General features: G+C 37.9%; 1 protein-coding gene across 1 annotated transcript; it reads left to right on the top strand.

The window, feature by feature from the left end:
- Positions 1–63: 63 nt before the first annotated feature.
- LOC135470814 (histone-arginine methyltransferase CARMER-like) lies at positions 64–27,482 on the top strand. The gene is made up of 14 exons (XM_064749856.1): positions 64–196; positions 3,001–3,120; positions 4,585–4,685; positions 6,026–6,130; positions 6,521–6,631; positions 6,938–7,115; positions 8,053–8,143; positions 10,625–10,706; positions 11,156–11,331; positions 12,453–12,590; positions 13,645–13,865; positions 15,515–15,619; positions 22,576–22,694; positions 26,719–27,482. The coding sequence occupies exons 1-14, from the start codon at positions 64–66 to the stop codon at positions 26,842–26,844; spliced, it is 1,806 nt and encodes a 601-aa protein (XP_064605926.1). The 3' UTR covers positions 26,845–27,482.
- Positions 27,483–27,592: the final 110 nt, after the last annotated feature.

The raw sequence follows: 27,592 nt of genomic DNA on the forward strand, positions 1-27,592 counted from the left end.
TGTTTGAACCGCTCTTGGTTGATGTTTTACATGGACCTTCCCGCGTTAGAGCAGAAAAGCAGCATGGCGGCTGTATTTGACAACGTGCTCATCTCTACTTACTGTGAAGATGACAGTATTCAACGTAAATCGAGCGATCCGCATAAGATAGAGTTGGAAAAAAACGGCACAAACATTGAACTTAAAATATGTAACGGTAAGGGAAAGAAGTGTGGTCGTTTGTTACATGTTTTTAACGTTTGATATGTTCTTTTCCGACCTCAACAAACAAAGCATTTCCTTTCTACACCCTTTTAACATGGAAAGTACAACAACAACATATGATCGATATTTTGGTTTGAGTTATGTTCTGTTTTTATATGCTTATGGTAATGACTAATGTCACATTATTTAAGAGCAGAACCACGTCAGTAATTACATCTGAAATGTCTTCTTGTCTCAAAAGTCAGATAATGTAGACCTGTTAATATAAATTCTTTGAAAACTAACTCTGTTCTTTTCAGCACTGTGGTTGTCACTGTAAAATGCCTTCCCCAAACAGTTGTTCTGTATTTGCTCAAGTATTGATTTTTAATTAGATTTCAGACATGTGACTATAATTTATTTGCCATTTTGATTCCTGATTATTAAACCTAGTATTATTCTTAGTCCTCTTGTAAAATTGCAATGTCTCGGAAACAAAACAAGGTTCAAAAGACAAACTTTGGAGTTTTAAGAACGAACATATGAAGCAATTTTTGTTGGCCAGTCACATGATATAGCAGCCATTTTGAATTTTATTGATAATTTAAAAGATATTCTTCTCCAAAGCGGCTAAGCCTATTGAGATAAAATTTTCATTCATAGTTTCCAGGTGGATTGCTCTACTAGCATTCCAAACATCATTGAGTTTGGTAAGCGAATTGGGACAAAACTGACCAATGAAATTAGCCCCAGTATAGTTCAACCCCAAAACCTGCACATTTGTATCGAACTAAAACATTCCAGAAATACCTTGAGCTTAGGATTATGCATTTTCAAACTATTTTTTCCAATTCGAGTTGTGTGTTTCTCGTCATTGCCAAAAAAACTTGCAGAATCGTTTGAGTTTTCTCCAACTTCAGCGACATTTGCAGCTTAGGATGCGCACAACAGCAGAGCGGATGTGATCAAATTAGCACCAAATCGCGGACAGTGACCTTTGAAATTTGAGGTTGCAGCTGCTTCTCATGGCCAATAAAATGGCAACATTTCAAAGTAATGCTTTCTAATTGGCATTTTCAATTTCTCCATTGTTTTTACCATAGGTTACTGCGAATGGGACACGATTTCCAGCGCAGAATTTCAGTGAAAAAAATATTTAATGTAGTAAACATGCCGTTGCAAGGTCAAAGTATAAGGTCAAGAAGGTCAAGAAAATGAGCACCCAGCTCCAGTGTAATTCTGTGGAGACCGTCTGAAATACGAAAGTGACTTATTCAACATGTGAGCTCAATGCAAAACAAAAGTCGCCTAATCTCTATGCTGATCTTCAGTACTGGGCCCATTGTAAGTGATGCCTGGCAGTCTAGGGATCAAATCAGTACATTCCTTTCCATCTTTTCATCATTTATTTTTCTGTTTTTCATTCTTATTTTTTACATGTATTCAGCATAGAATTTGTGCAGAGCCGATCCCCGAAATTGCTCTCCGCAGCTGTGGTACATGTAGCCCAGAGTTGCTGTCTGAAAGCAGTGTTTGTTTTCCTTCACTGGTCTTCACATGCCTGTGGTTCAAATTCCTGTCAATCTTTTGTTTTTTCTATTATCTTGAACTTTGTAGACATCAGGCTGCCAGAGGTGGTAAAAGACTAGTGACGTGAAACTGCGGCTTCGCTTTTGGATAACGTCTTTTTTTAGTATTTAGTTTGTGGTAATAATGGAATATTGGTAAGTGTCCCCTTAGTGACCACTGAGCTCATTTCTTTGTCACTTTCTGGCGAAATTGTCATGTTTATAACTATATCAAGAGGCGACAAGGACCTTCTGACAGTTTTAGATGAGGATGTTTGAAATGCCAGAGTCGTTTGGTACATTCTTTGAGCTGGTAGTTAATTTATTCAACAGTGCTGAATGGACTACCTGCATACTATACATTTCTGACATTCATTTGGTTGTTTGACTTTTAACATGGAATGTAAGCTTTCCTGTACGTAGAAATGCGGATAAAGCCTACCTGTGATGCTGTTATCAGCCTAGTACTAAATGTATCTCTAATGTACAACTCACGTCCGGTCGGCCAGAAATATTCAGAGATATCCACATTTTGGCACACTTTGGTGTCATTTCCAAGAAGACTTTCCCCTCAAAGTGAAACATAAATTTAGGAATTAATGTAAAATATTCGAAACCCAGCCTCTGTCACTAGAGAGTGCTGAAAGCGATTTTGTTCATTAGCCTGTAACAGCAAGTCTCTTAGAGCCATTTTAATCTGGCCTGTTCGAGGTAAGGAGAGAAAAGTAGTGTCGTCGGTGTCCAATTTGGTTAAAATTTTTGGCCAATCATATGGTTACAGTAGCCCATAGTACGCAGATAAGCAAATCATCGGTAACAGTCTGCATGTCAGAAGACCAAGGGAGTATGTTACCTCATAGTTCAACACTTCCTGAGCCATTCACAGGGTTGCATTTACCACCATTAGTACATGGAACCAAATGCAATTTGCAATTTGCATCAAAGACCTCTTTGCCACTACAATCATTTTCACAATGCCACAACATATATATATATATATATGGGTTAAATTTGAATATGAATTTTTCAGGAGTTTTTAAGTTTGTAAGATCTGAGTGGGATATTACATTTACCTCACACCCTGTGTGGCCATTGTATTGACATATTGTTACCCGTGTTGTGTGGTCAGCAGGATATTGGGTTCTACCTATGCGCCTTTTTGGCTTGTTTTTTGTTTCACCATACTGGACATGCCAGTAGAATAATGTGTAAGGCATAAAACTAAAACAAATAATGTTTCATTTCACAGATAACCAGGTGACATGTATTGTGCTGAATCCCGACACTGAAGTATGCCGATTGGGAAAGCAGTCAGCTGTGGTCACCGAGGACCAAACATCCAATGTTCTCAGATTTCCCTCCATACATGGTAAACAGTTTATTGCACCATCACAGAGACATGTTAATTGGGTGACAGTCTAAAGAAGGAGAGTTTTGTTGGGATTGTGATTGCTTTGGGTGTTTTTTTTAATATTTTTTATTTACTTTTCTCACAACGTTGATTTCTTTAGAATACCTTCTTTTTAATTAGGCAGAACTAAAAAAGGTAAAAAAAAAGGACAGATTTCCTTACTGGCCAACTGATCTCATTTATGTACCCTCTCAAAGAAGTTGGGGGGGCATATACTGGAATGGCCCTGTCTGTACACACAATTTTGTCCATGCATCTCCTCCCAAACTATAGTGCCGGTTGCTATGAAACTTACCATACGTCTTGCTTAAGTTTAATGGCAGTCAGGTAATTATTTTCGTAATTATCCCCATTTCGGACTTACTGTAATAGTGCCATTCCATGTATTCAGATTTTGTACATGCAATTCTTCCTAAAAGTACGGAATCTATTTCCATGAAACTTAACATACATCTTCCCTGTAATCTAATCTTGTTATAGGATTAACTTTAATTACAATCGTACATGGGAAGGTCTGTCAGCAACCTGCAGATGGTCGTGGGTTTCCCCCAGGCTCTGCCGGGTTTCCACGCACCATAATACTGGCGGCCGTTGTATAAGTGAAATATTCTTGAGTACGGCGTTAAACACCAATCAAATAAAAAAAATAAATTAATTAATTACAATCCAGTCATTATTTTCATAATTATTCCTGCTTAGGCTCTTAGTCCAATTGTGGATCTCCATGTACACTCGTCACTGTAGTCTCTTATGATTGCATTTCTCCATTCAAAGTAGATGTACTAGTAGAGCTAACTACAGCGTGACGTCCTGTCATTTCTGTAAGGTTTTTCTCAGGTTTCTTTCCTGTATTTTTGGGAAGATTCGGGGATGGAATGGGGTATTTTGGACATTAGGGTTCTAGTTTCTGATAGATATGGATTACTGTTAATAAAGAATATTTCAAGAATGGCCTTGCAATTATGTGATTGTTGTCTACTGATGGCACAAGCATTCTGCTATGTAAAGAAGTATAGATCAGTTTTGTGTATTTGTAAATTAGTATCAAAGTAATAAGCCTTAAGTTTGGACACAGCATCAAGTAGTCTAGGTTTTGCTGAGATGGTGCCAGAAAATACAGTTAAAGCCGTCGTACTGGTTCACAGTGGACACAAAATGCTGGAATAAGCTTCGTGTGGTGAATCATATTACCAAGAAATAACCTTCAAGGGCTGATAAATTGGTATTCTTGCATCAGGAAGTGTGCCTAAATGTATGCAAATTTTCAGTAGTTTCTGTCCCGTGGAAAACAGAATAACTTCGGAATCAGTATGGTTTACAAAACTCCTGACTGATGTTAATTTTAGAGTTCTGTTTCTATTCTTGGTGTAAATAATATCATTATTCATGAGTAAATTAATTTTGTACATTCTCTTAATTTAGCCCTCAAGTCATTCCTACATCAGTTGAAAGAACTGCGCAGTGATGCAAAGTCAGTTTTTCGATCGCGAACAGATGATGCATCAGCTGTGCAATATTTTCAGGTAAGGTCTACATTGTTTTTACGCTTCTGCGTGCATGCGAATACCAGGACTGGGGACCACTACACCAGCCCATTAACATTGATACCATGTGTTTGACTTATTTGAAGTCTTACCTAATAAGGAGTGACCAATACTTAAAGAAAAAAACATAAAGGTTATGTGGATGAAAGATCGCAAAAATATAATATGATATTTAATTTTTTTTCTGTCAGAAGAAAAGGAAAATAATTTTGTGTGAAGGGTGTTTGGGAACACCTCTTGATATTTTTCATCTCGATCATGTTCTAAATATTAAAGGATGTCTAATAAATTTATTCGAATGTAAATTTGTTACATCCAAACAACTGCATTTAATCTGAATCATGATAATATTTATGAATATATTAAATTAGAATTCAAATTTTAAACATTTGTTAGCTGAAGACCAACCTCTAGTACAAACATACATACACGTATGTATGGTGACTTTTCATTTAGAACATTTTTATGCACAGATTAAAACAATATGTACCAGGAGGTGTTTACAAATATAAATGAAATATAAACACCAATCAAATGGGGGCCTCCGTGGCTCAGTCGGTTAAAGCGCTAGCGCAGCGTAATGACCCAGGAGTCTCTCACCAATGCGGTCGCTGTGAGTTCAAGTCCAGCTCATGCTGGCTTCCTCTCCGGCCGTACGTGAGAAGGTCTGCAGCAACCTGCGGATGGTCGTGGGTTTCCCCCGGGCTCTGCCCGGTTTCCACCCACCATAATGCTGGCCGCCGTCGTATAAGTGAAATATTCTTGAGTACTACGTAAAACACCAATCCAAAAAAAAAAAAAAAAAAAAATCAAATAAATAAATTGATCCACTCAAAGCCAATATGGCTGAAATCTGTGCAGTGTGTTTTCCAAAGTGACGGATTGTTTTTATGTATCTATAATGTCATTTGATATATGATATATTATCAGGAATGAACTACCTGCCTCATGACTTACGTACCGGGACAAGATGGACGTACTGAATAGCTGTTTTATTGTTGTCTAAAGTAATATTTATACGAAATTTGACTTCCGCCATATCCTGAGTCATTGTGCTACACCTGGGCCTGTACTAGTGACCTCCCAAGCTGTATGGTCAGATTGAAAACATGACATCACTGACTTAATTAGGCATGACTATTAAATAAGGGTGCACTCTTCTCTTTATTCGTGTCCATGATCGGGGTTGAACCAACATGTAAAGGATCCATTTTCATTACTCATTCTTTCCGTGATTATTACATACAAACGTATTCTTTCACAATGCATAATGTTTTTTCATCTCTGCTTACATTTTGTTTTATTTTTTGTTTTTTCAGTTTTATGGATACCTGTCTCAACAACAAAACATGATGCAGGATTACATTCGCACCTCCACATATCAGCGAGCTATGCTGGCCAATGTTCCCGACTTCCATGACAAGGTCACCATCTAGAAAGCCTTCAAATATATCTGTTTACAGGAATTTGTCAGTTGATTAGCTTTTCAATCGAATCTAATGTGCCAGTTGAAAAAATTATTACAGGTTTACTGTTCACATGGAAAACAATGTTTCTTTCATTTAGGTATTGTTTTTATTTATTTATTTTTTTTTTTTAATCTTAAGACATGAAGATTTGGAAATTTTAATGGTATTTGACTGAGACTATTGCCCATGGCTATGTTATCCATTTTGCCAGTTTTTGAAAGTCCTCCCATTTTCATTGAGTTATTGAGAAGGTAGGAGTTTCATGACCACTATTTCTCTAAAACTTCACCTTTTCATGTAAATATCAGTATGTTTTAACTCTGTATCCACGTTTTGTGATTTTAGATTGTTTTGGATGTGGGGGCAGGATCAGGCATACTCTCCTTCTTTGCCATACAAGCTGGTGCTAGGAAAGTGTATGCTGTGGAGGCCAGCTCCATGGCTCAACATTGCGAGGTAACCGCTGTTAGTTAAATGCCATGGCTAAAATGTGTTAACAACCATTTTGAAGGGCCCTTGCTAACTCATTTGCAGAAAACCTTGATCTATCTGCTGCCGGTCTGCTCTTGTCCAGCCAGCTGATGCTTGCTCGTGCATGGCTTTGGATGAAAGTTTTCATGCTTTAGTGAAACCACTTTTCAGAAAAAATTCTGTGTTAAGTGAGTGCTAAAAACAAAAATTAGGAAGTATTTGAGATTATTGTGAAATATGTGACTGTCAAAATGTATGTATTTTGTTGATGGTGGCTATTCATGTTGGCAGAGGTTGGTGCGTGACAACAAACTTGGAGGTCGGATAATTGTGATACCGGGGAAAGTGGAGGAGGTGGAAATTCCTGAAAAAGTGGACACTATTATTTCAGAGCCAATGGGATACATGCTATTTAATGAGAGAATGCTAGAAAGTTTTTTACATGCCAAAAAGTGGTTAAAACCAGAAGGTAAGCACATTTATCAGATATGACACCTGTTTCTTTTAGCAATTGATTCAGTTTGATAAAGTCAGGAATCAAAATAATAGTGTTCATCTGGCTGGACAGGTTGTATTTCCAAGTCACAGGTGAAAAAGAGTTACCTGTCCCATCTGCAGAAAGGTCTGAAACATATTTCGCAGGAAATTTCAGAATTTAACGTAATCTGCAGTGTTGTACATACATCGTATTTGTTAGAAAGTAGCATGGGGATCGGTATGTGTGACAAATATGTGCAGGTGAACAAAAAGGTTAATATTGAGACATTAGTGATCCTGATAACAAATCTCACTGGCTCAGAGGACTAAAATGTTGAACAGCAAATATTGGTATAAGGGTTTTTTGCCTGGGCTCCTAACCAATTTTTCACTATCTTAATTGGGACATAAAATACTAATAAAAACTATAATCCCATGTGAAGTGCAGTTGCAGAATTGTAAGGTATTAGCCACATACATGTGGCTCTACTGATCTAACAATGCCCTGGGGTACCAAGCCGTACTGACCCCGAGCAGTCCGAAAGTTCACCGATCATCCTACCTTGCCCAAAGAACTACAATGGGACGTAATCCTGTCAAAAAAATCAATCTTTAGCCATTTGTCTAAATATAGCCATAAGTCATTTTTGTGGTGGAAGGGAAACCCTGTATAAAAATGAAAGTTCGATTGTCCACTCAAAATCAGATACATCACAGTAGACATCTGGAAGTCTTAACTACATGTAGATGACATTTAAAATAGCAGCACAGGTTTTTCACTGTTGCCAATATGTCTCTTTTTAACATGCGTATCAGAAGGTTAATTAGGTACTGTACTTAATCCATAGTGTCCTTAGCTTCTCTAATTTGAAGTTCCTGAGAATGGTAAAGATCAATCAGATGGCAAAACTATCATTTCTCTTTTCCAGGTAAAATGTTTCCAACGTTAGGAGACTTGCACATAGCGCCATTCACAGACGAGGCACTGTTCATGGAACAGTGCTCAAAAGCTAATTTCTGGTAAGCTTTGAATGCCTTAAAGCCATAAGAAGTAGTGTCATTCTTTGGTAACAATTTTTATGGGTCTTGGTGAGAATGGCCAGAGGCCCATTGTGTAGGCATGGAAAGATGTGAAGAAATTGCCGGAAGTAGTTTCACCCAAGTACGACGTGTCAGTGCCCTTAACAAAATATACCATTCGTCATGGTCAAATTTTAGCTTCCTTAGGGGGTTTTTCTTCATTGTTTTGTTGGAATTTATTTATGATTATGCATTAAATAAAAATTTTAATTATTTTTGGAGTCGTGCTTTCATTTATTATTCGTTTAGTTTCATGTCACAAAAGGTTATCAAATTTGCTTAAGAATATGGAAGTCGTCAGAGGGCGGGTATGCCATTTGACCTTGACCCCAGGGCTAGAGTTAACAGCTCAGTAACTGCGCTCAAAAATTTGATATTACGCTTCAAAAATTAAAACAGATCATACTGAATACGCATGAAGATTTGTGCGTACGCCTAAATTCCTGAAAGCTATAGGGTACATGCGAGATTTAAAGTAAACAGTCCTGTAGAAAATAAAAATCAAAATCAAAAGTAGATCTGCAAAGTAATTTAAGTGAGCGACGCACTCCACAACGTGTTAGTTTTGAGAAACTGAAAGTTACAGCAAAGGCTCATGTACAACTACCCACAGTCGTGGAGAATAACTACTGTGATATTTGTATTTGTGAGATTCTCTAGTGTTTGCCATGAAGATGTTGCAAGGGCTAAAAAATTGGTCATTTGGATTACCATACAGCAAGTTCTGCTACTGTGTTGCACTCAACCTTCCTAATATCGCTCCCAATGCATGGTTTTAATTCCACACGGATCGTCAGTTATTTGTGCTATGTTAAAGTGTCATTGAGGGTCCAGTTTCCAACATGTGCATGGATCTGTGATTTCCGAGGAAAGAAGCTAATGCAACGAAATACAACTGTCACGAGAACAGCTAGTGTTCAGAAACACTTTAGATTTGTACTATATAGTGATAATAAATATATAAATAATAAATTTTTGTCTTCTAATGTAGGCCTACATTTGCATTTAGCATAACTAGCGTATCATGTTTTAATCCCAAAATGGCAGTCGCACTAGTTGCACTAAACCAGTTACCATAGAATGAAATAATACTGCAACCCCTGCAAAACAAAATGAAAAGGTAAGGTTGTCAGTGGAATAAACCCAGTAGGTCTACTGATTACGGTGTAATAAATAAATGTAGGCGTATGTGAGGAAGAGCTGAAGTGATGAATTTGCTCTAGAATGTTATGACAAGTCGTAATTTTGAGCAGTCGACATGTACTTACGTGTAGTCCTGTCTGTAACTACAAGAATCTCTGTACCCGTAGGTCTATGTAGGCCTATACATGTATGCACATGTATGTCTTTTGATTTTCTCAACCCCGTTCACTCAGTTAACTTCACACTTTCCAGGTGTATGGCTGGGGACCCAAACTAGTGAAGTGATGAGTATTTTCAAAAAATGTGTACTGCGGCAGGCTTACCCAGTACTCCCTGTCTTGGAAAAGTAGGGAGTGCCACGCTTCCTCTGAAAATGATCTGTAGCACTGCTTGACCCCATATTCTACTGCTCAATAGTTGATCTTCCTAATTGCCTGCTTGCCAGCAAACTTCTGATACAAAGTTTTTCATGATCCGTTGAAGAAGTTTTCTGTTAAGTTGTGGAATGAGCTGTTGAATTATGTTTGCTATATGTGATTAACATTTAGATGTGATCCTGAAAAGATCGAAAAGGGGTTGACAAATTGTACTATATTTTATGTGTCCTTGCCATATTTGTACTGTTGAGATACAACTATACAGTGTAAGGACAAAAACATGTATTATGATCTGTTGCCCATGCAGCAGCGGTACAATTAATGAAGATATTGATGCTCACACTAAGCGAATAAATAGAAATGGTAACGACTTAGATGCAGAAAAAATTTGGGGAAAATCTCTACAATCTTACATTATATCATAATATGACGTTTTAGTGTAATGCATTCTCTTTAAAGTCGTGTCATAATGATTTGGTGCAAGTCACAACAATATCCCTATACCCATGAGTGAAAATTGTTGGTGCTCTGCTTTTTAAGTGGGGATTGAACAGTGTTTAATGAACATTTTCTGTCAAAATGGAAGGCCAAAATTGGTCATATTTTTCATGTTACCTAATTATTAAACTTTCTTTATTTGTGTAATTAATATTAAGTTGTACACTTAAACTTCAGGACCTCTGATGCTAATTAGATAGATATTATGAAATTGCCACCTTGTCATAAATAAAGATATTTGCATGCATCTAGACGACAAGATATGGCTGTAATCGTGCTGTTGACTGATTGTGGTCTTAAAGCATGACCATTTGTTGTAAGGAGGCATTTTGAGGTTTGAGGAGAAGATTAAATGCTTGTGGTGTTTATAGTGACTTTTGATATGTGTGTTAACCTTCTGCAGGTATCAGCAGTCTTTTCATGGAGTAGACCTCACAATTTTGCGGGATGCCGCAGAAAAAGAATATTTCAAACAGCCGATTGTTGTAAGTCTACCTTTTCATACCATGGCTACCTTTTCTTGTCTTAGATCAAGGTACACGGAGAACAATGGCATTCATTGGTTACCATTCTGCTCTGTATGTTTTAGATTAGACGCAACTTAATTTATTCTGATTCATGAGGGACAGACCTACCAAGATGTAACTAAATGCATTGGACAGTAGAACATTAGAATCACAGAGTATTGTTTCCTTCTAGGTGTTTTCAAAATTATTAAATATTACTCAAATATGTTATCCTGAAATTCTCAGTGTTTACTAGAACTTTCTAAGCAAAAATGTGAAAAAAAACATGTTGGTTTTTTTCCATATTAATTCTTTGAGACACAATAAATATAATAAACAACATCAAGATCTTCCTTGTATGTGTATGTGATAGAATAAATAAATATAGTCTGGAGAAGTTCTAGTTTGATATGTTTTATGTTTTACAGGACACATTTGACATAAGGATATGCATGTCCAAGTCTGTCAAGTACACAGTGGATTTTCAAACGGCAGAGGAGACGGATCTGCACGTGATTGAAATCCCTGTCAGTTTTAACATGTTACAGTCAGGCCTTGTTCACGGGCTCGCCTTCTGGTTTGACGTGGCTTTCCTAGGCTCAAGGTAAACTGGTTTTCTCTTATCAACACTTGTGCAAGAGTACATATGAAATGTGGCATGTAACACTTGTCAAATCAAATTGTGTTTGTTCCTCTCCGGCCGGAAGTGAGAAAGTCTGTCAGCAACCTGCAGATGGTCGTGGGTTTGCCCCGGGCTCTGCCAGATTTCCACCCGCCATAATGCTGGCTGCTGTCGTATAAGTGAGATATTCTTGAGTACGGCGTAAAAACACCAATCAAATAAATAAATAAATCAAATCGTGTTTGAAATTAATAGGCCAGGAGAGACACCTGGCATACAGGGAAACAACTTACAAATGTATGCAAGTTAGCGCTACTTAAATGCATACATCAGCCTCAGATGGTAAGTTTATAGATTTCCTCGCTCTAATTGCTTGTGGGGCCTTGGTGACAAGTGATAAGTGGTTGACGACAAGCTTGTGGCCGTGCACACATTCGTTGAGGGCCACTTTCACCCACATGGTTTACTTGTTCATATCTGTATGTATCCTGTGGGAAAGTTGGTGAGTAACTTGGAAGAAATCAGTGGTTATACCCTGCCCTGTCCCTTTTTTCTACAAGCATGATACTGAACTCCATCGTTTAAGGATTCATCAAGACAATAAGTGCACGTAACAGATTTATATATAGGATAATATAAAATTTAACTGTTTACATTCTCATGAGACAAATACATTGTGAAGTGTTCACTTGAAAGGCTCAATGGTTCGAACCTGTTTATAGTCTTTCAGTTATTAACCACTGGTTCCTCTCCGGCCGTACGTGGGAAGGTCTGTCAACAACCTATGGATGGTCGTGGGTTTTCCCCGGGCTCTGCCAGGTTTCCACCCACCATAATGCTGGCTGCCATCGTATAAGTGAAATATTCTTGAGTACGACGTAAAACACCAATCAAATTAATAAATAAATTAACCACTGGTGAACGAGATGACCTCTAGTTATTACGGCAGTGGCTGAGTTAGGATAGTTTGGGTGCGCATACAAGACATTTTGTGCTCAGTTGGTTAGATACAGGAGGCAAAGTAAAATGTATACAAGCTCCTTTCAGTTCAGGTCATCCCTCATTTATATGTATGTAGATCAGTGATATTTTTGCGTTTTCAGAGAAAATATCTGGTTGTCAACAGTCCCTACAGAGCCACTGACACATTGGTACCAGGTGAGGTGTCTGCTACAGACGCCCATCCTTGTCAAATACGGACAGACGCTCACCGGCAAGGTTACCCTGCGCTGCAACAGCAAGTAAGAGTGTTACCATAACAGTCACTGAAGTAACTCGCTTGTTTTGCCCTTTGTTTTTAAGGTGAAAGTGAAAGGACCATTTTTTAGCTCCTCTCCCCTACCCCAGTGTCGGCATGTAGTAGCAGGGAAAAGCAATGTTAAACAAAATGTTAGGGGTAATATCTTACAAAGTAATGCGCCCAGTTTTGCCCAAATGTAGAGCAAATAAAACAAGAGGGATGTTCCATTGTTGAGTTACTGTGTGCTTGTTTAATGCCGTAAATTAAATTCATCAATTACTAAGTGAATTGTGTATTAAAATCAACGGTAAACAAAATGTTAGGGCTGATTTCTTACAAGGTACTGCAAGTATTGAGCTCAGGTTTTGCGTACATGCAGATCACCATAACACTAGGGGAATGTTCCTTTGTTGATTCGGTATGTGCATATTATATATACCATTAATGACAAAATTCATGACTTCATATATTTTGTATTAGAATCAGTGTTAAAGTAAATGGTATGGTTGGTATCATACATGTATTGGCCTGACATTTTAAATGCATATGAAGCCCAGTGACACAAGGGAGGTGTTCCATAGCTTGTGCTCTGTGTACATTTGAATTATCCTAAATTACCAGATTTGTGACTTCTGTACTTTTTGTATAGAGCTGAAGTTTTGCATACATGTGTCTCCTACGGGCAAAATCTAAGGTTTATACCAAGCTTCCTGATGATGATTGCAAGCCTGTGTTTAACTAAAGTATTGCCCTTTTCTGAAAAGTGCATCTCATGCTATGTCCTTTTTTGCATTAATTCATTCCCATGAGATGTAGTTTCTTTGGAATAGTGCTAGTCTAAGGCTAATCTTCTTTAAAATAAGACAAATCCGGCAGTTTAGTATGGTTTAGCCTGATTGTTTTCATTCTATGAAATTTCAGTACAATATGCTGTCAGAGAAATTTTAAAAATCTGTATTTCTTCAAACTTTTTAAAACTGTAATAGCTGTAGTCTTATCTCGACAGCATTGATCCTTGTTCACATTAAATGATAAAATTCCTGTTCTCGTTTCAGACAAAGTTATGATGTAGATATCGAGATGAACGTGCCCGGAACTTCAGCCAAATCTGTCAACTCACTGGACCTCAAAAACCCATTTTTCCGTTACAATGGTCAAGTACCAATAGTGCCACCAGGCACATCCAACCAGTCTCCATCGGATTTGTACTGGGTGACGGGCGGATCAGGGGTCCAAGGTCAAAGCCAAGTTCAAGGTCACTCACTAGACCTGTCTGGTAAGGGTGCGTCAGTATCTAAATTATTTCCTTTTAAACATTTTGTAAAAGGTTCAGAGTACATGTGTCTGAATGTCCTGCACTGTTGACATCAGTATGAAATAATATCATGAAAATAACCTAAAATTTCCCATTCTCCCCTGTGTCAGACTTCTATTGTAAGTTTGAAAAAATGTAAGTTCCAACACTTACACACAGGACAACAACAAAGGTGTTGATAACCAGGTTTTTCTGGCAATTTTACCAGAATTGTCATTTTTCTGTTTTGTGGACTTTGCTGTTAACACAGATTTCTATAAACCTTAAATCCAAGGCTGAAGTTTCTTATCAAAACACCTATCTATAGACGCTTATTGTCTGTATATCTACTTTACCATATTTATGGAGTGTCATAGTTTATCTAATTTTGGGATAGACATCTGCACAAGCTTTCCACATCTATTTTAATACTACGAGCCTGTGACCATGATGACACTGCACAAGGATTGTTTTTATTACCATAGCTTAACATTTGCTCAGCCATTCACAGGGCTGCAGTTGCCACCCATAGAACGGTAAAACTTGTGTAAACTGACGATGGCTGATACGACGAGAAAATGCTTGTTATTCTACGGAGGTTCCATGTGCAACAACATCACTCACTACCTCATAAGGGCTGTACACATGTTGCTATAATAACCAACTAAGATTAATTAAGTTTCATTTGTCTCAAAATTTATTTCTCGGTGGACGAGGTGGGGAGAAAAAGAAAGGCGAGTATATAGCAGCACTGACACCCATACGTATACACATGTGTGAAGGCATTTCCGAAGCATTGTTAATTACCCGGGGAATTTATTTCATACTAGCCAAAGCAAGACTGCTTCTGTCTTCGGGTATTGCTGACCATAATTCGTCCAACATTTCTGACTGTGTGCTGGATTGGGAACGTCTAGTATACAACTGAATGAGTTGAATTGTATCAGTCGGACATTTCTACGCAACCTCTCTTACTCTAAGCAGATCAATGGGACGTGTTTGCTTCAGTCAAATATAGCGACAGAAAGTGACCATAGTGCATTTCAGAAAGTGGTATTTCAAAAACTGTATTGAGCTCAGGGTTTGCACATAAGTAGAACACAGTGGCACAAAGGGGATTTTCTATCGTTGATTCGGTGTGTACATATTGAATTCCATAAATGACTGAATTCCTGACATGAAATGCTCTGGTTTAATTTCTTATCGTGCAGTTTAGGACGTGTTATAACATATAACAGTACAAACAAATTTTTCAACCTTCGTTTCGGGGCGGGGGGGGGGGGGGTGGACGACTTTAAAGTACAGTTTTCTTTTAACGCCCCAGCGGTCAGTCCGAAAATTAAGTACAGACCTTCCCACATGGGGCCACAGAGGAAGCCAGCATGAGCTGGACTTACACTCACAGCAACTGCATTGATGAGGGGCTTGGGTCATTGTGCCTTGGTGGCATGTTAACCCCTTCCCTTGGCCACTGAAGCCCACTATTGTATATTAGAATCAGAGTTGAAGAAAATGTTAGTTTTAGTAGTATCAACCAACTGTTGGATCGGTTATGACCTACAGTTGTATAGCTGTATTGTAAAGTTTTTCTGTGTAACCTATTTAACTAATTCCACTCTGTCTTCATCCAGTTATAGGTCAGGGAGGCTATGTGAATGGCACGATGAATGGAGGTCAGGAGGTGTCGATGACCGCAAACCCGCAAAATGTGGTCCATGCCAACCTCATTCCCCTCTGTAAGTACATCTGTTAAACCCTGTGGGAATTTTTCATTCCAGTAGCAGTATAGATTATTTATATGTTTGTGTGATCAGTGTTTCCATCGGTGCTCAGAACTATTAACTCAAGTGTGACGGTATTCATACCCATTGGTGGAGGAAACCAGTAAGAGCTACAGTATGCATGTAAATAATTTCATTTAACATGCTTGATGGAAACTTACGTGCCCAAGACTCCTGCATTTAACACGGCATTGCGACCGCTTTTTTGTAACAACATTCCACAGCTCTTAAGTATTTGTCCGTGACATGGAGCATCATGACATGATCTAGTTTTTGATATATTCAAGTGCATTCTTATTTCTGTCATGCTATTTGTAGTAGCAGATGTGTAAGGTGTCTTTAGTATGCATCAAAAATTACTGTTTGATGTATCTGTGATTGTTGAAGATTGTTTAGTGTTTTCCAGCGAAATTAGGAAGGCTGGGCAACTTGCAACAGATCAAAGATATTTGGTTTTTATACGTGGCTCTGAAGTCGCCAAATTAATGTAATATAAAAGCCTGGGTCCACAGCAAGTTTGAGAACTGTTTCTTTCAACTTGCTCAACACCCACAGAATGTACCTCAAGGCACTCTGCATATTTGTTTGCAGTAATTTGATTGGGTTTTGCTTGTTTGATCATATGTCATACTGAATGGGGTGGGGACCATGATTTTATTGTGTTATTCTTTTTATTTACAATTCCATGCTGTTAATTTTGTTGACTTGACTAACCATCCTGTTTTTCTCCTTGGCCAAGTTTGACCAAAGGGTACTCTTCTCATGTGAATATGTCTGTCCATTACCCTAAATTTGTGAGAATGCATTCAAATAAGATGATCTTGTTTGTCTCCTCTTCAGTAGGAACATTCACTTGTAATTCTCATAAACACCAGTCTCCACAGTTTGTAAGCAGCTACTATGCGGTGAAATCTCGCTCATCTGACGTATTATGCACCCTACTTTTCCTGGCCAGAATTTATGTTTTACTTGTTGACTTTTCAATTTGCCAGACTATAATTCATCCATGGTTTATAATCGGGGTCAGGGATGAGTACCCCGTTGTTGATGTTGAATAATTTATTCATATTCTTTTAAAAACAGAAATGAATAACACCCCAAGCAAGACTTGAGTTTGGTTTTAGTCCGTTGTCTATGCAGCTCGACTCTAGAGTCACTGTTTTGGTTAGGGGAATCATATTCTACATGTATTTATTCAACTGGCTGACCGTTTTTAGTCATATGCCACAGATAATTGAATATACATGCTGTGTGAAACAAGGAATAAATGTCTAGAACTTGGGATGTGTGCTGGTGCGAATTTTGGACTAATCAACACGAAAATGTCTTGTTGGCCAACGCTCGACAGACATCTTACACTTGGGTAGACAGATGCAGGTACAAGAATACTATTTCGAGAAATGAACACGGCAACCACCTGTTGTCTGTAGGCTAATAGTCTAATAGTAGACTTGATATTTCTTGTAAATATGATGAAGAGTGACTAGTATTTGTCATTTACTTCCAAATATGGTCACCAGCACATGGCTGTATTGGCTTACTCATAGGTGGTGGTGGTGTACTGGGTCTCTCAGCACATGGGGGTTTACACATGTCAGATCTCCTGCAGTGTACGGTGTGTGTCTTACCTGAACAGGATTACCTGCAACCTTCCCATTTGCCTGTCATGGATTCAACACCGACTTTGTTGTAAGTTTTTGCTACCCCTTGCTTGCGAAAAGGATGTGGAAATGTGGTAGATCCAGTCAACCAGGCACTGAGCTAACACAGTTCTAGGTGCCACTTGATGCAGTCAGCCAGGCACTGATCTAGCACAGTTCTAGGTGCCACTTGATCCAGTCAACCAGGTGCTGTTAAAGCACAGTTCTGGGTGCTACTTGATCCCGTCAGCCTAATATAGCACGGTTCTACATACCACTTGATGCAGTCAACCAGGGTCTGATCTAGCACAGTTCTAGGTGCCACTTGATCCAGTCAGCCAGGGGCTGATCTGGCGCAGTTGTAGGTTCCACTTAGTCCAGTCAGCCAGGGGCTGATCTAACATAGTTCTAGGTGCCACTTGGTCCAGTCGTGTATGGGCTGATCAAGTACAGTTCTAGATGCCACTTAGTCAGCCAGGGACTGTTCTAACATAGTTCTAGGTGCTACTTAGTCCTGTCAACCAGGGGCTGATCTAGCACAGTTATAGGTGCCACTTGGCCCAGTCATCTAGGGGCCGATCTTGTACAGTTCTAGGTGCCCCCAGTTCCAGTCATTCAGGGACTGATCTAGCAAAGTTATAGGTGCCACTTAGTACAGTCAACCAGGGGCTGATCTAGCACAGTTATAGGTGCCCTTAGTCCAGACATCCAGGGGCTGATCTATAACATGTATAGGTGCCACTTGGCTTAGTCAGCCAGAGACTGATCTAGTATAGTTTTAGGTGCCACTTAGTACATTCAACAGGGGCTGATCTAGCACAGTTATAGGTGCCACTTTGTCCAGTCATGTAGGTGCTGATCTTGTACATTTTCACAGTCAACCAGGGGCTGATCTAGCACAGTTATAGGTGCCCTTAGTCCAGACATCCAGGGGCTGATCTGTAACATGTATAGGTGCCACTTGGCTCAGTCAGCCAGGGACTGATCTAGTATAGTTCTAGATGGCACATAGTTGTGTCAGCCAGGCACTGATTTAACACGGCTGTAGGTACCACTGGATCTATCAATTAGGTGCTGATCAAGCACCGTTGTAAGTGCCAATTGGTCCAGTAAGCCAGTGGCTGATCTGGGCTGATTTTCAACCAATCAGGGGCTCTCCGTGGCTCAGTTGGTTAGCTCACTAGCGCAGCTCAATGACCCAGGAGTCTCTCACCAATCGGTCGCTGTGAGTTCAAGTCCAGCTCATGCTGGCTTCATCTCCAGCCGTACGTGGGAAGGTCTGCCAGCAACCTGTGGATGGACGTGGATTTCCCCCGGGCACTGCCCGGTTTCCACCCACCACAATGCTAGCCGCCGTCGTATAAGTGAAATATTCTTGAGCACAGCGTAAAACATCAATCAAATAAATAAATTCAACCCATCAGGAGGGTTTGGGGAATCGTGTTTGGGTTCTCAAAATGAGCAAGTTACTTCGTAAAAAAGATCATAATTAAGGAAAAAAATACATTGACTTGTACGAACACATAACAGAAAACACATAAATGGGCCTTCCAAGTGATTTCTGGTAACCTTTGAAGCTGTATTATAATGTGTACAGATATATTGCTTAATGTGTCGTGAAAAATTTTGGCTAAAAATCTCCAAACATTGGGTAAGGGATGCAACATTTTTAACAACAATTCTGTTAATTACAAAAAATGACTGGCACGCTTAAACCATCATATTTTATTGATCAGGCCACAGGAATATAAGGGGTATTCTATTATATTATATTTATTTATTTATTTGATTGGTGTTTTATGCCGTACTCAAGAATATTTCACTTATACGACGGCGGCTAGCATTATGGTGGGTGGAAACCGGGCACAGCCCGGGGAAAACCCACAACCATCCACAGGTTGGTGGCAGACCTTCCCACTTAAGGCCGGAGAAGAAGCCAGAATGAGCTGGAGTTGAACTCACAGCGACCGCATTGGTGAGAGGCTCCTGGGTCATTACGCTGCGCTAGCGCGCTAACCGACTGAGCCACGGAGGCCCCTCTATTATATTATAAGAAATACGTAGAGAAGATAAGCTGGAAAAGTATTCAATATATTTATTCATTTGCTAGTTGAAGGACTACCGTGAACACCCGAGGTTACCGTACAGGAAAGCAGACCAGAAAATTTGTGCTAACTCTGCATCAAGATCAGCCCCTGTCAGCACTTCCCTTGCCACACACTTCAATACAACATAGGACTCATTAGAAGTTGTCATGATTTTGTTAGCACTGCACGAAACAGTTGGGCTTCACTTTACAAATTCCAGCTTAGGTCTATTTTCAGCAATATTGTGGCCATTTTTTGTTTTTTCCCAGGTTTGAACAGTTTTTGGACCTTTTTTCAAAATGGTTTGTCATTTTGAATTGAAAGTCGTTACATTGTTTGACTATGACAAGTTACAAATTTAGTTTATGTTTGTCAGATTTGGACAAATTTATAGCTGTGTTTTGTTCTGTTGTAGACTTGACAGCTATTATTCTGATTTTCCAAACCCTTAGGGGACATGTATTGTCAGTGTTCTCTGCACATAAAGCTTTGTGATGCAATTATCCATTGAAAGCCGTGATATGCTGATCTGGCTTACAACTAACATCTGGTCTGGTAGCATGTCTGCACCTGTAATATCCGTGGCTTGTGAACTTGTGTTAACACTCACCATACAACATGGTTGTCATGAGCGAGAGGTGTTTCTCCTAAGCATTGTGTGAAACATTGCCCATTTGAATTTAGTGATACCAATGTGGTTGAAAAACATTGCTTTTGTTGAAACTCACTGAAAACCCCATATTAGAGCATGTTCATGTAACATTCACATCTTCAGGTTGTAATGGTTACCTGGTTGTCAGAAGTTAGTCTGTTGCAATCATGTTAATTAGGTTTTAGTTATTTCTCCAGGGGATTCTAGAGTCATTTTCCACATACTGTTCACCACTCTTGGTAGGCAATTTTTCTTTCGGTTGGGTTGAGGGGTTTGTTTTTGTTTTTTTTTTCGCTTTGACCGAGTGTTGAGGTGCCAAAATTGAATATTTTTGTACTTTGCAATACATCAGTTAATGTAATTATCACTGCATATATGAACTCAATTAAAGCTGACCTTCTGACCTATATAATATAGCAAACTGATAATTGATTTAAATTGCAGGGTATTGTTAAATGTATTTAAGGCTGCCTGGCACAAACTGTCAAGTGAAGTCTGAAGACCTGTCCAAAAAGCTTACAACCAATAAAAGCATCAGTGTAGACTGACTGAAACTCAAAACATGTGCAATTAGTCTTGACATAACTTTCAAACTACATTTCAGTCATGAAAATAGAATGGTCATGCATTAATGGCTTAGGGAATATGTGGCTGTCACCCTCAGTCTGTGAAAGGACATTTCACAAATAATGTAGGTTTTTCCAGAAACTAATAGAGCATCTAGATAAATGTTCTGTGCATTACTTCAATTCTCTTGAAATGTAATCCTTCATTGCCTAAAAACAGTTCAAGATGATGACAGTAGACAAGTATGATTACTGTTACAAAGTAAGAGTCACATAAAATTTACCACAAAAATCAGCTAATGAGGAAATAAAGACACTGTCAAAGAGTGAATTACCTAGTGATTAATTAATTTATATTTATCGTTAAATAGAGATAAAATACATTGCGTAGCCCTACGCACTTCAATGACCGGCTTTTCACTTGTTCTGAGATGATTACGGCTGGATCTCAACTATCCATGGGCTGAAGTCCTGTCTGGCACACATCTCCATGTGTTGTCTTTGAACAAAAATGGCACACGTTTATAGCAAGTTTTGTAGCTAGTAAATGTCGAGATCTGGCCAAGAGAATTTTAATTTTGCTGCTGTTAGCCATTTACCAATCTTCAGACTCCAGAAAACAAAACCTACAGACGAAATAACTACTGTGTAAGAATTCTGCTTCATGATGTATTCAATATGTGTCATATTTATTCACGAAGATTGACAGAGACCAAACCATGTGTCATATTTGTTTTTTTTCTACGCCCCGTTTAAACTTGCTTAAGTCTGATAAATGCAGCTTGTCATGAAGATTTCCGTACAAGGGAGATAACTCGCAATGCAAACCAGTTGCTTTGTGGAACTTGGAGATGTTCAAATTGAGTTTATGTAAAAAGTTTGAATATTTCTGTCCAATAAACAACCTAAATTAAATAAATGTTTTCATTTTTTTTGATACAATCAGCTAAGGCAAAATGAGATGAAGAAAAGCTTACAATTGTGCAGTTTGTATTCAAATGTGACTTCATCTGTTATTGTATACAACAATAACAGTTACATACATTTATACATTTGTGCAAATTTTGGTTGCTGACTTGTTTGAAAACGCAAGTTTGTTTTGTTTTGATTTTTATTACGTTTTCAAAGCTATTACTTCTAGTTGCACTTATTTGTTTCACGAACTTTATTTTTCTTTCCTTTCTCAAATTAGCATAGCTTTTTGGTATGTTATTCAGTTAGAGGCCACAATTATAAATTTAAGTTAATTAGGAAAGTTAACAGCTGATTACTTGAGGTTCTCATGCATGTTTTTTATATTACGTTTGAATTCTCAGCTCTTTATCATTTCATTGAATCCCTGAATTTCACAAAAGAAGAAAATACATCACATCATATTATATCTTCAAAATGACGCTGCATGTTGAAAGTTAAATTTGTAGTATCAAACTATAAAAGAGACATTTCTATAAGTTGTTTGGTAACTTTACATGTCCAGTAGGGTATTGCATGGTGTAGGGATATGTTGGGAAAACTGTATTATGATCTAGTTCTGCAGAATATCATCAATGTTACCCCCTTATTACATGTGTGATTAAATATACTAACATGTTTCTTTAACAAGTTGAAATATGCAGATTTGTACTGTCAATTCAAACGATACATTGCAAAGTAGCAAAACTGACAGTCTGATAAATCATGATTATCTTCTGGAAAAGTAAACTGTTTATGTTGAAACACTTTTTTTTTGTGCATCATCGTGTGGATTTATACGTTCTGTAACACCTAATGCAAGAAATATTATACTTTTTCTCAACATTCTAATGTTGCATTGGATGATGTGTGCTAAGAACCTTGTAATAAATTTTGGGCATTTGAAATACATGTAATGTAGAAAACTTTGCATTTTATTTTTTTGAGAGTTGCTTTGTTAGGGCTAATAGTGTAGAGAGGTAACTGACTCGTTGTCTACTTGCTACGTTGACAGCCAGTGCCCCCATCAACCCTGGCAGTATCCCCAGTGTTATGAGTGTGGCCAACAACAGCAACGCCAATCGGACCTCCGTTGGGGCTGGCATCAGTCCAATACACTTCAGTTCAACTCAGGTCAGTGGCACGTGTAGCAGCTTTCTAGTTTCTCTCATCTTGCCTTAGATTTTAAATAGATCATCCCATGTTTTGTTAATTTATTGTGGAATTTCTACACTTCACAATTCTTCAACTTTTTTTTTTTTTTCATTATGTTTATTTTGAAGATAAGTTTCTTCTTGAGTTACAGCTTATGTTGTAGTTTAGTGGGTTTTTTAATTACTGCGTACCCATGTGTATATATGACCGTGTGTACCATGTTTTGTTACCATCAAAAGTGGAAGAGTTTTAGGGAGTTGTAACTAACTGAGCGTCATTGTTTCAGCTCTGATGGCAAAGCTCAGTGTATTATTAATATCCTGGACATGAGCAAAGAGGAATTAAATTACAGTTTGTTAAGTATTCAGTGTTAAAGTTCTGAAGCTATTTATTTATGTTCTCTCTCTACATGTATTCCAAGTGCAGGACATCATCCAGAATTAAGTGTTCATGTAGTACTACTGTCTGTAGTGGTATCAAGTGTCCTCTTGAATCCCTAGCCTGGTAGGGTGAAATCAAATGCTTAGAAAACTGTAGTTGTACTGTACATACTACCCTTTCAGACAGCTGTTTGTGCAGATGCCTAGCATCCAAAAGGCGACAAAGAATGTGGAAATCATTAACAAAGTGGCTCAAGTGGCTACATAATAAATGGGAAAAAATAATCAGGAAGACTTATTAATTATGGAACATGTAATTTTTTTGAGATTTTTAACAGAGCTGATATGCTTATTTCTTAGGCTAGCAAATCTAAACTCATCTGCAAGCAACCATATTGTTTCTGCCACTTTGGAAGGCCTTCTTTGTAAGACTTGCACTGATTGGCCTTCAACATGGAGTGTGACCAATCAAATAGTTTGTTTCAAAACTATGATGAATTGCAGATGGCTACAGATCAGAGATGTTGATATGTAGGCATTAAATGTCTTCCATTGCCTTAGTAGTTTTGTGAAATGGCAGGATTCATCAATTCAGTTCTAAATTTTTGTTCATGGGGATGGCAGAATGCAAGTTACTGAATTGTCTTTTATCAGCTATGCCTATGTAGTTATTTTCTGCTGTATTCCTGAAATACAGATAATTTGGTGTTACATTTCAATCATTCATTGATTTCTGATTTAGAAACAACTGAAGGACAAGCCTAATTGTATACAAAATTATGTCAGAAGCCACAAGTGACTGTTTTATGAAACACCAGTAATATTGTTACTGCTATAGTAACCTTAACTGTATCATTTCTATCATAAAGGAAATATGTTCCACCTTGGTGTGTATATATTTATTGACACAAACTGATCAGCACAAATCCAGTCAGATGTTGCTGTTATTTTAGAATAACCCAAATAATGACCTTTCACAAAATATAAGGTCTCCTGTGCACATGTTTCTGTTCAAAATCTCTAATAAAGTTCCTAAAATTAGAATTACTTTTTCAATGTTAAGAATAATTTTGACACCATAAATAGTAGACATATCAATCTGATATTTCTTGAACTGTTCTTTGTAAATTTTGTTTTGATTAGTGAATGTGGTGTTTTTTTTCTTTCAAAAATCTCCATTATAGCCTGCTGAACAAGTGAACATCCTTGGCTAGTTTTGAAAGATGGGTTGCACAAAATTTGAGTCCCACAATAGAAATTGAACATTTGCCATTCTGTGATATAAGTCAGACCCAACAGCCAGCGAAACACATGTATACATCAACATTGCACTATCAGGCTATGAGATATTCGATCAACAAACAACTATACGGGCTTGCAAATCTTAGAATACTCTTAATTCCTCAACCTTTTCACTTAAGAAAGATCACTTTATTCACATTTTTGATTTGATTTTGGAGAAAAAAACTACATTGGTTGGATTGGCCAGTTTCAGGGCTTCACAAATAGTGTCCTTTTATCAGTTAACATAGAATAAAGCCTTCAGAATATGCTTAAATAAGAATATGGTTGAAGAATTACAGTATGTACAGCTATTAGCTATAATTTAATGGAATTTTCCAGTGGTAGTTATTTTGATATACAACATGTAATTTGGTGAAATATGATCATTGCATTTAATTTTGTGTGAGTAATAGCTTATCCTGAATAGCATGATAGGGTTTTTCGCCAATTAACCACCTTTTTGTTCAATGGTTCGTAAGGCAGGGAGATTAATTGACCCTTTACATGCTGTCATTGTGATTTATAGCACATAATTCTTCAATGGAAGGAAGAAGTATGTGGAAGCATATTCTGTGGACATTATTCTGTGTAATCTGATAATATTATACCTGTTGTGACGCCCTGAAATTTGCAAACCCAAACAATGTAGGTTTGTCCCCAAAATCAAATGACTAAATCAAATAAAGTCTAAATGACACTGAAAGATGCTCTATCATACGCAGAAAGTTTTAGGAGATTTTACCATGTAGATGTGTAATGTAGCATTGATATTATTATTATGTCTGCCCTTTTGATTATGGGAAACCTATAGCAATCGCTATTTCCTTCCATTTATCCGCCCCCCTCAGATTTGTGCAGAGCATATCGCTGCAATTATTTGGCATAAGATTCTAAAACTCACACAAAGTGTGCAAAATGACCACTGAACGCTGTCAGGTTATTTTTTCGACCTGTTCTAGTTGTCTGTCATATTTTTCGGGCCTTTGAATTTCAGAGGAAATTTGTGCGAATCACATCCCAGCTGTTATTTGGCATGGGAATCTCAAACTCACACGAAGTGTGCAAAAATAACCTGAAGTTGTGCGCTGTCAGCTTATTTTTTTTCACATTTCGATCTGTGTTAGGGGTCTGCCTTTGGGCATATTTTCCGGGCTATTGATATTTCAGAGAAAATTTTTGAGAGCCATATTATCTCAGCTAATATTTGGCATAGGATTCTCAAAGTTGTGTTAAATAGTCTGCAGTTGTGCACCGTCAGGTTGCGTTTTAACATTTTAATGTTTTAGGAGTTGTCTGCCCTTGTGCATATTTTCCAGTCCATTGATTAGCAGTTTTGTGCTGGACATATTTTGACTGTTGTATTTGACAGAACTGTGGTATCATATGGCATATGTTTCTTAGACTCACACAGATTGTGCAAGGTAACCTGAAGTGATGCATTGTCATTATTTTTTCACATCTGGATTTTTTGAGTAGTTGACTTTTCTTGCTCTTGCTGCAGAATATACATGTCCAGCAGGAAGCCTATTGAAAGTAAATATTGTCAAACAATATTTTACAGACATTTAACATATTCAGGTGGTTTGGGCTCAAATGACCTTTGGCCTATTTTCCCTGGTCAGATTTTGTGCATATAACTTTAAAAGAACAACATCTCCAAATTTACTGAGTGAACTGTGACTGACCTTTTGACCTCCTTTCTCAGGTCATTTTATGTATTGTCTAGTTAGCATTATATCATCTAAACTATTGGAACTAAGTGCAATGAAATTTCAAACCAAGATTCCCTGGTGGGGGTTCCCCATATGCGTTAAGACAGGAAATTACCTTTGTCCTACTTTCTCAGGTCATAGGCTGATATGTGGCTGGTGATATGTGCAATCTTTGCGATTGAGGGAGCCTGTAGTGAATAGCTGCTGAGCTGATGAGGTTTTATTTACAGCAGCTGCATGTCTTTTTTTTTTTTCTCTATTTGCCCTAAAATTTCCCTGAAAAAAATGCATTTTTAGACGCAAATAAATTTTTTTTCTTTTCTGAAACCCACATTTTCCTATTAGGATATCATCCTACCAGCAGAATAAATCCTAAAACACATTTCTGAGATGACTTGATAGAGCATTCAGGATACGACAAGATAAGTAAGTCGTGTTTGCAGTCAGTCATTGTAAGTCAAATAGTGTATCCTGTGTCTCTGTGTTTAGTATACATACAGTTGTCTAGGGTTTGATGCCAGGTCGGTTTTTTTGTTTTAATACACCCTTATTCTAACAGCTGATTTATTAATGTGTCGTGTTGATGATATTGCATAATAATTTGTTTTTCCATTGCTCTTTCTACAGAATGTGATATACGGGGGAACCACACACTTTCCTGTGAGCAACCAGTTCATGATTGGAGACTATGTGATGCCTGGGAATGTGTTGACATCAGGACAGTATAAAAGCTCTGAGATGGGTGGAGTGTGACGCTCTAATGGGGATTGAAGAGCTGGAACTAAGCCTTGGAGAGCTAAACTGTGTTCTATAGTACTGGTACCACAAAGACTCCAGCTCCAGAAAGGCCTGCAGTCTTTACAGCCCTTCTATGTTCACAACAGCGGTGTGACTTATCTCCCCTTGAGAGGTGGACATCCATGGAATTTCAACCTTGAATCGCAAATACTAGGAATTCTACATTCGGCTGCTATGATTATGCTTTGATTTTTTCGACACTTGATGGTGATTAATGACATTGTAACCATGTCAATTGCAAAAGAGCAATTCACTATAAGCTTGTGGTTATAGCTCCTTATCTCTTTTGTGAAGGGGTCTGTAATTGTTCCTGCGAATAACTATTTTGTGTTTTTGTGGGTGCTTACTGAAAGTCTTGTGTACGCTCACTGGAGGTGTATGAAAAGTGGGACAACCTACCTGAAAACAATTAAAATTCAACAGACTTCTCCCTCTTTATGTCGACCATCCTTGAATAATGCATGTAATATTTACTTGGGGGTTTCTGTGTCAGATGTGTATTAACAATTTTGTTGAAACAAGAATTCATCACCTGTTTGGTTTTCAGACTGAACAGAAAGTTTCAGCTAAGTGAAAGTATACCCTATGAATTAATGGGAAATTAACATTTTTTTTTTTTTTTTTTTTTCATTTTGAACATTTATTTGAATATTATTTCTTCATAAATAATCTCATTGCTTCAGAGATATATATATGGAGTATA

Source organism: Liolophura sinensis, chromosome 7, assembly GCF_032854445.1.
Source record: "Liolophura sinensis isolate JHLJ2023 chromosome 7, CUHK_Ljap_v2, whole genome shotgun sequence".
NCBI lineage: Eukaryota > Metazoa > Mollusca > Polyplacophora > Chitonida > Chitonidae > Liolophura > Liolophura sinensis.

Coding starts and splice junctions, on each gene's coding strand:
- LOC135470814 (XM_064749856.1), top strand. CDS start 64: ATGGCGGCTGTATTTGACAACGTGCTCATCTCTACTTACTGTGAAGAT. Junction 6,131..6,520: donor TTCCCGACTTCCATGACAAG/GTCACCATCTAG, acceptor TTGTGATTTTAG/ATTGTTTTGGATGTGGGGGC. Junction 22,695..26,718: donor TACACTTCAGTTCAACTCAG/GTCAGTGGCACG, acceptor CTCTTTCTACAG/AATGTGATATACGGGGGAAC.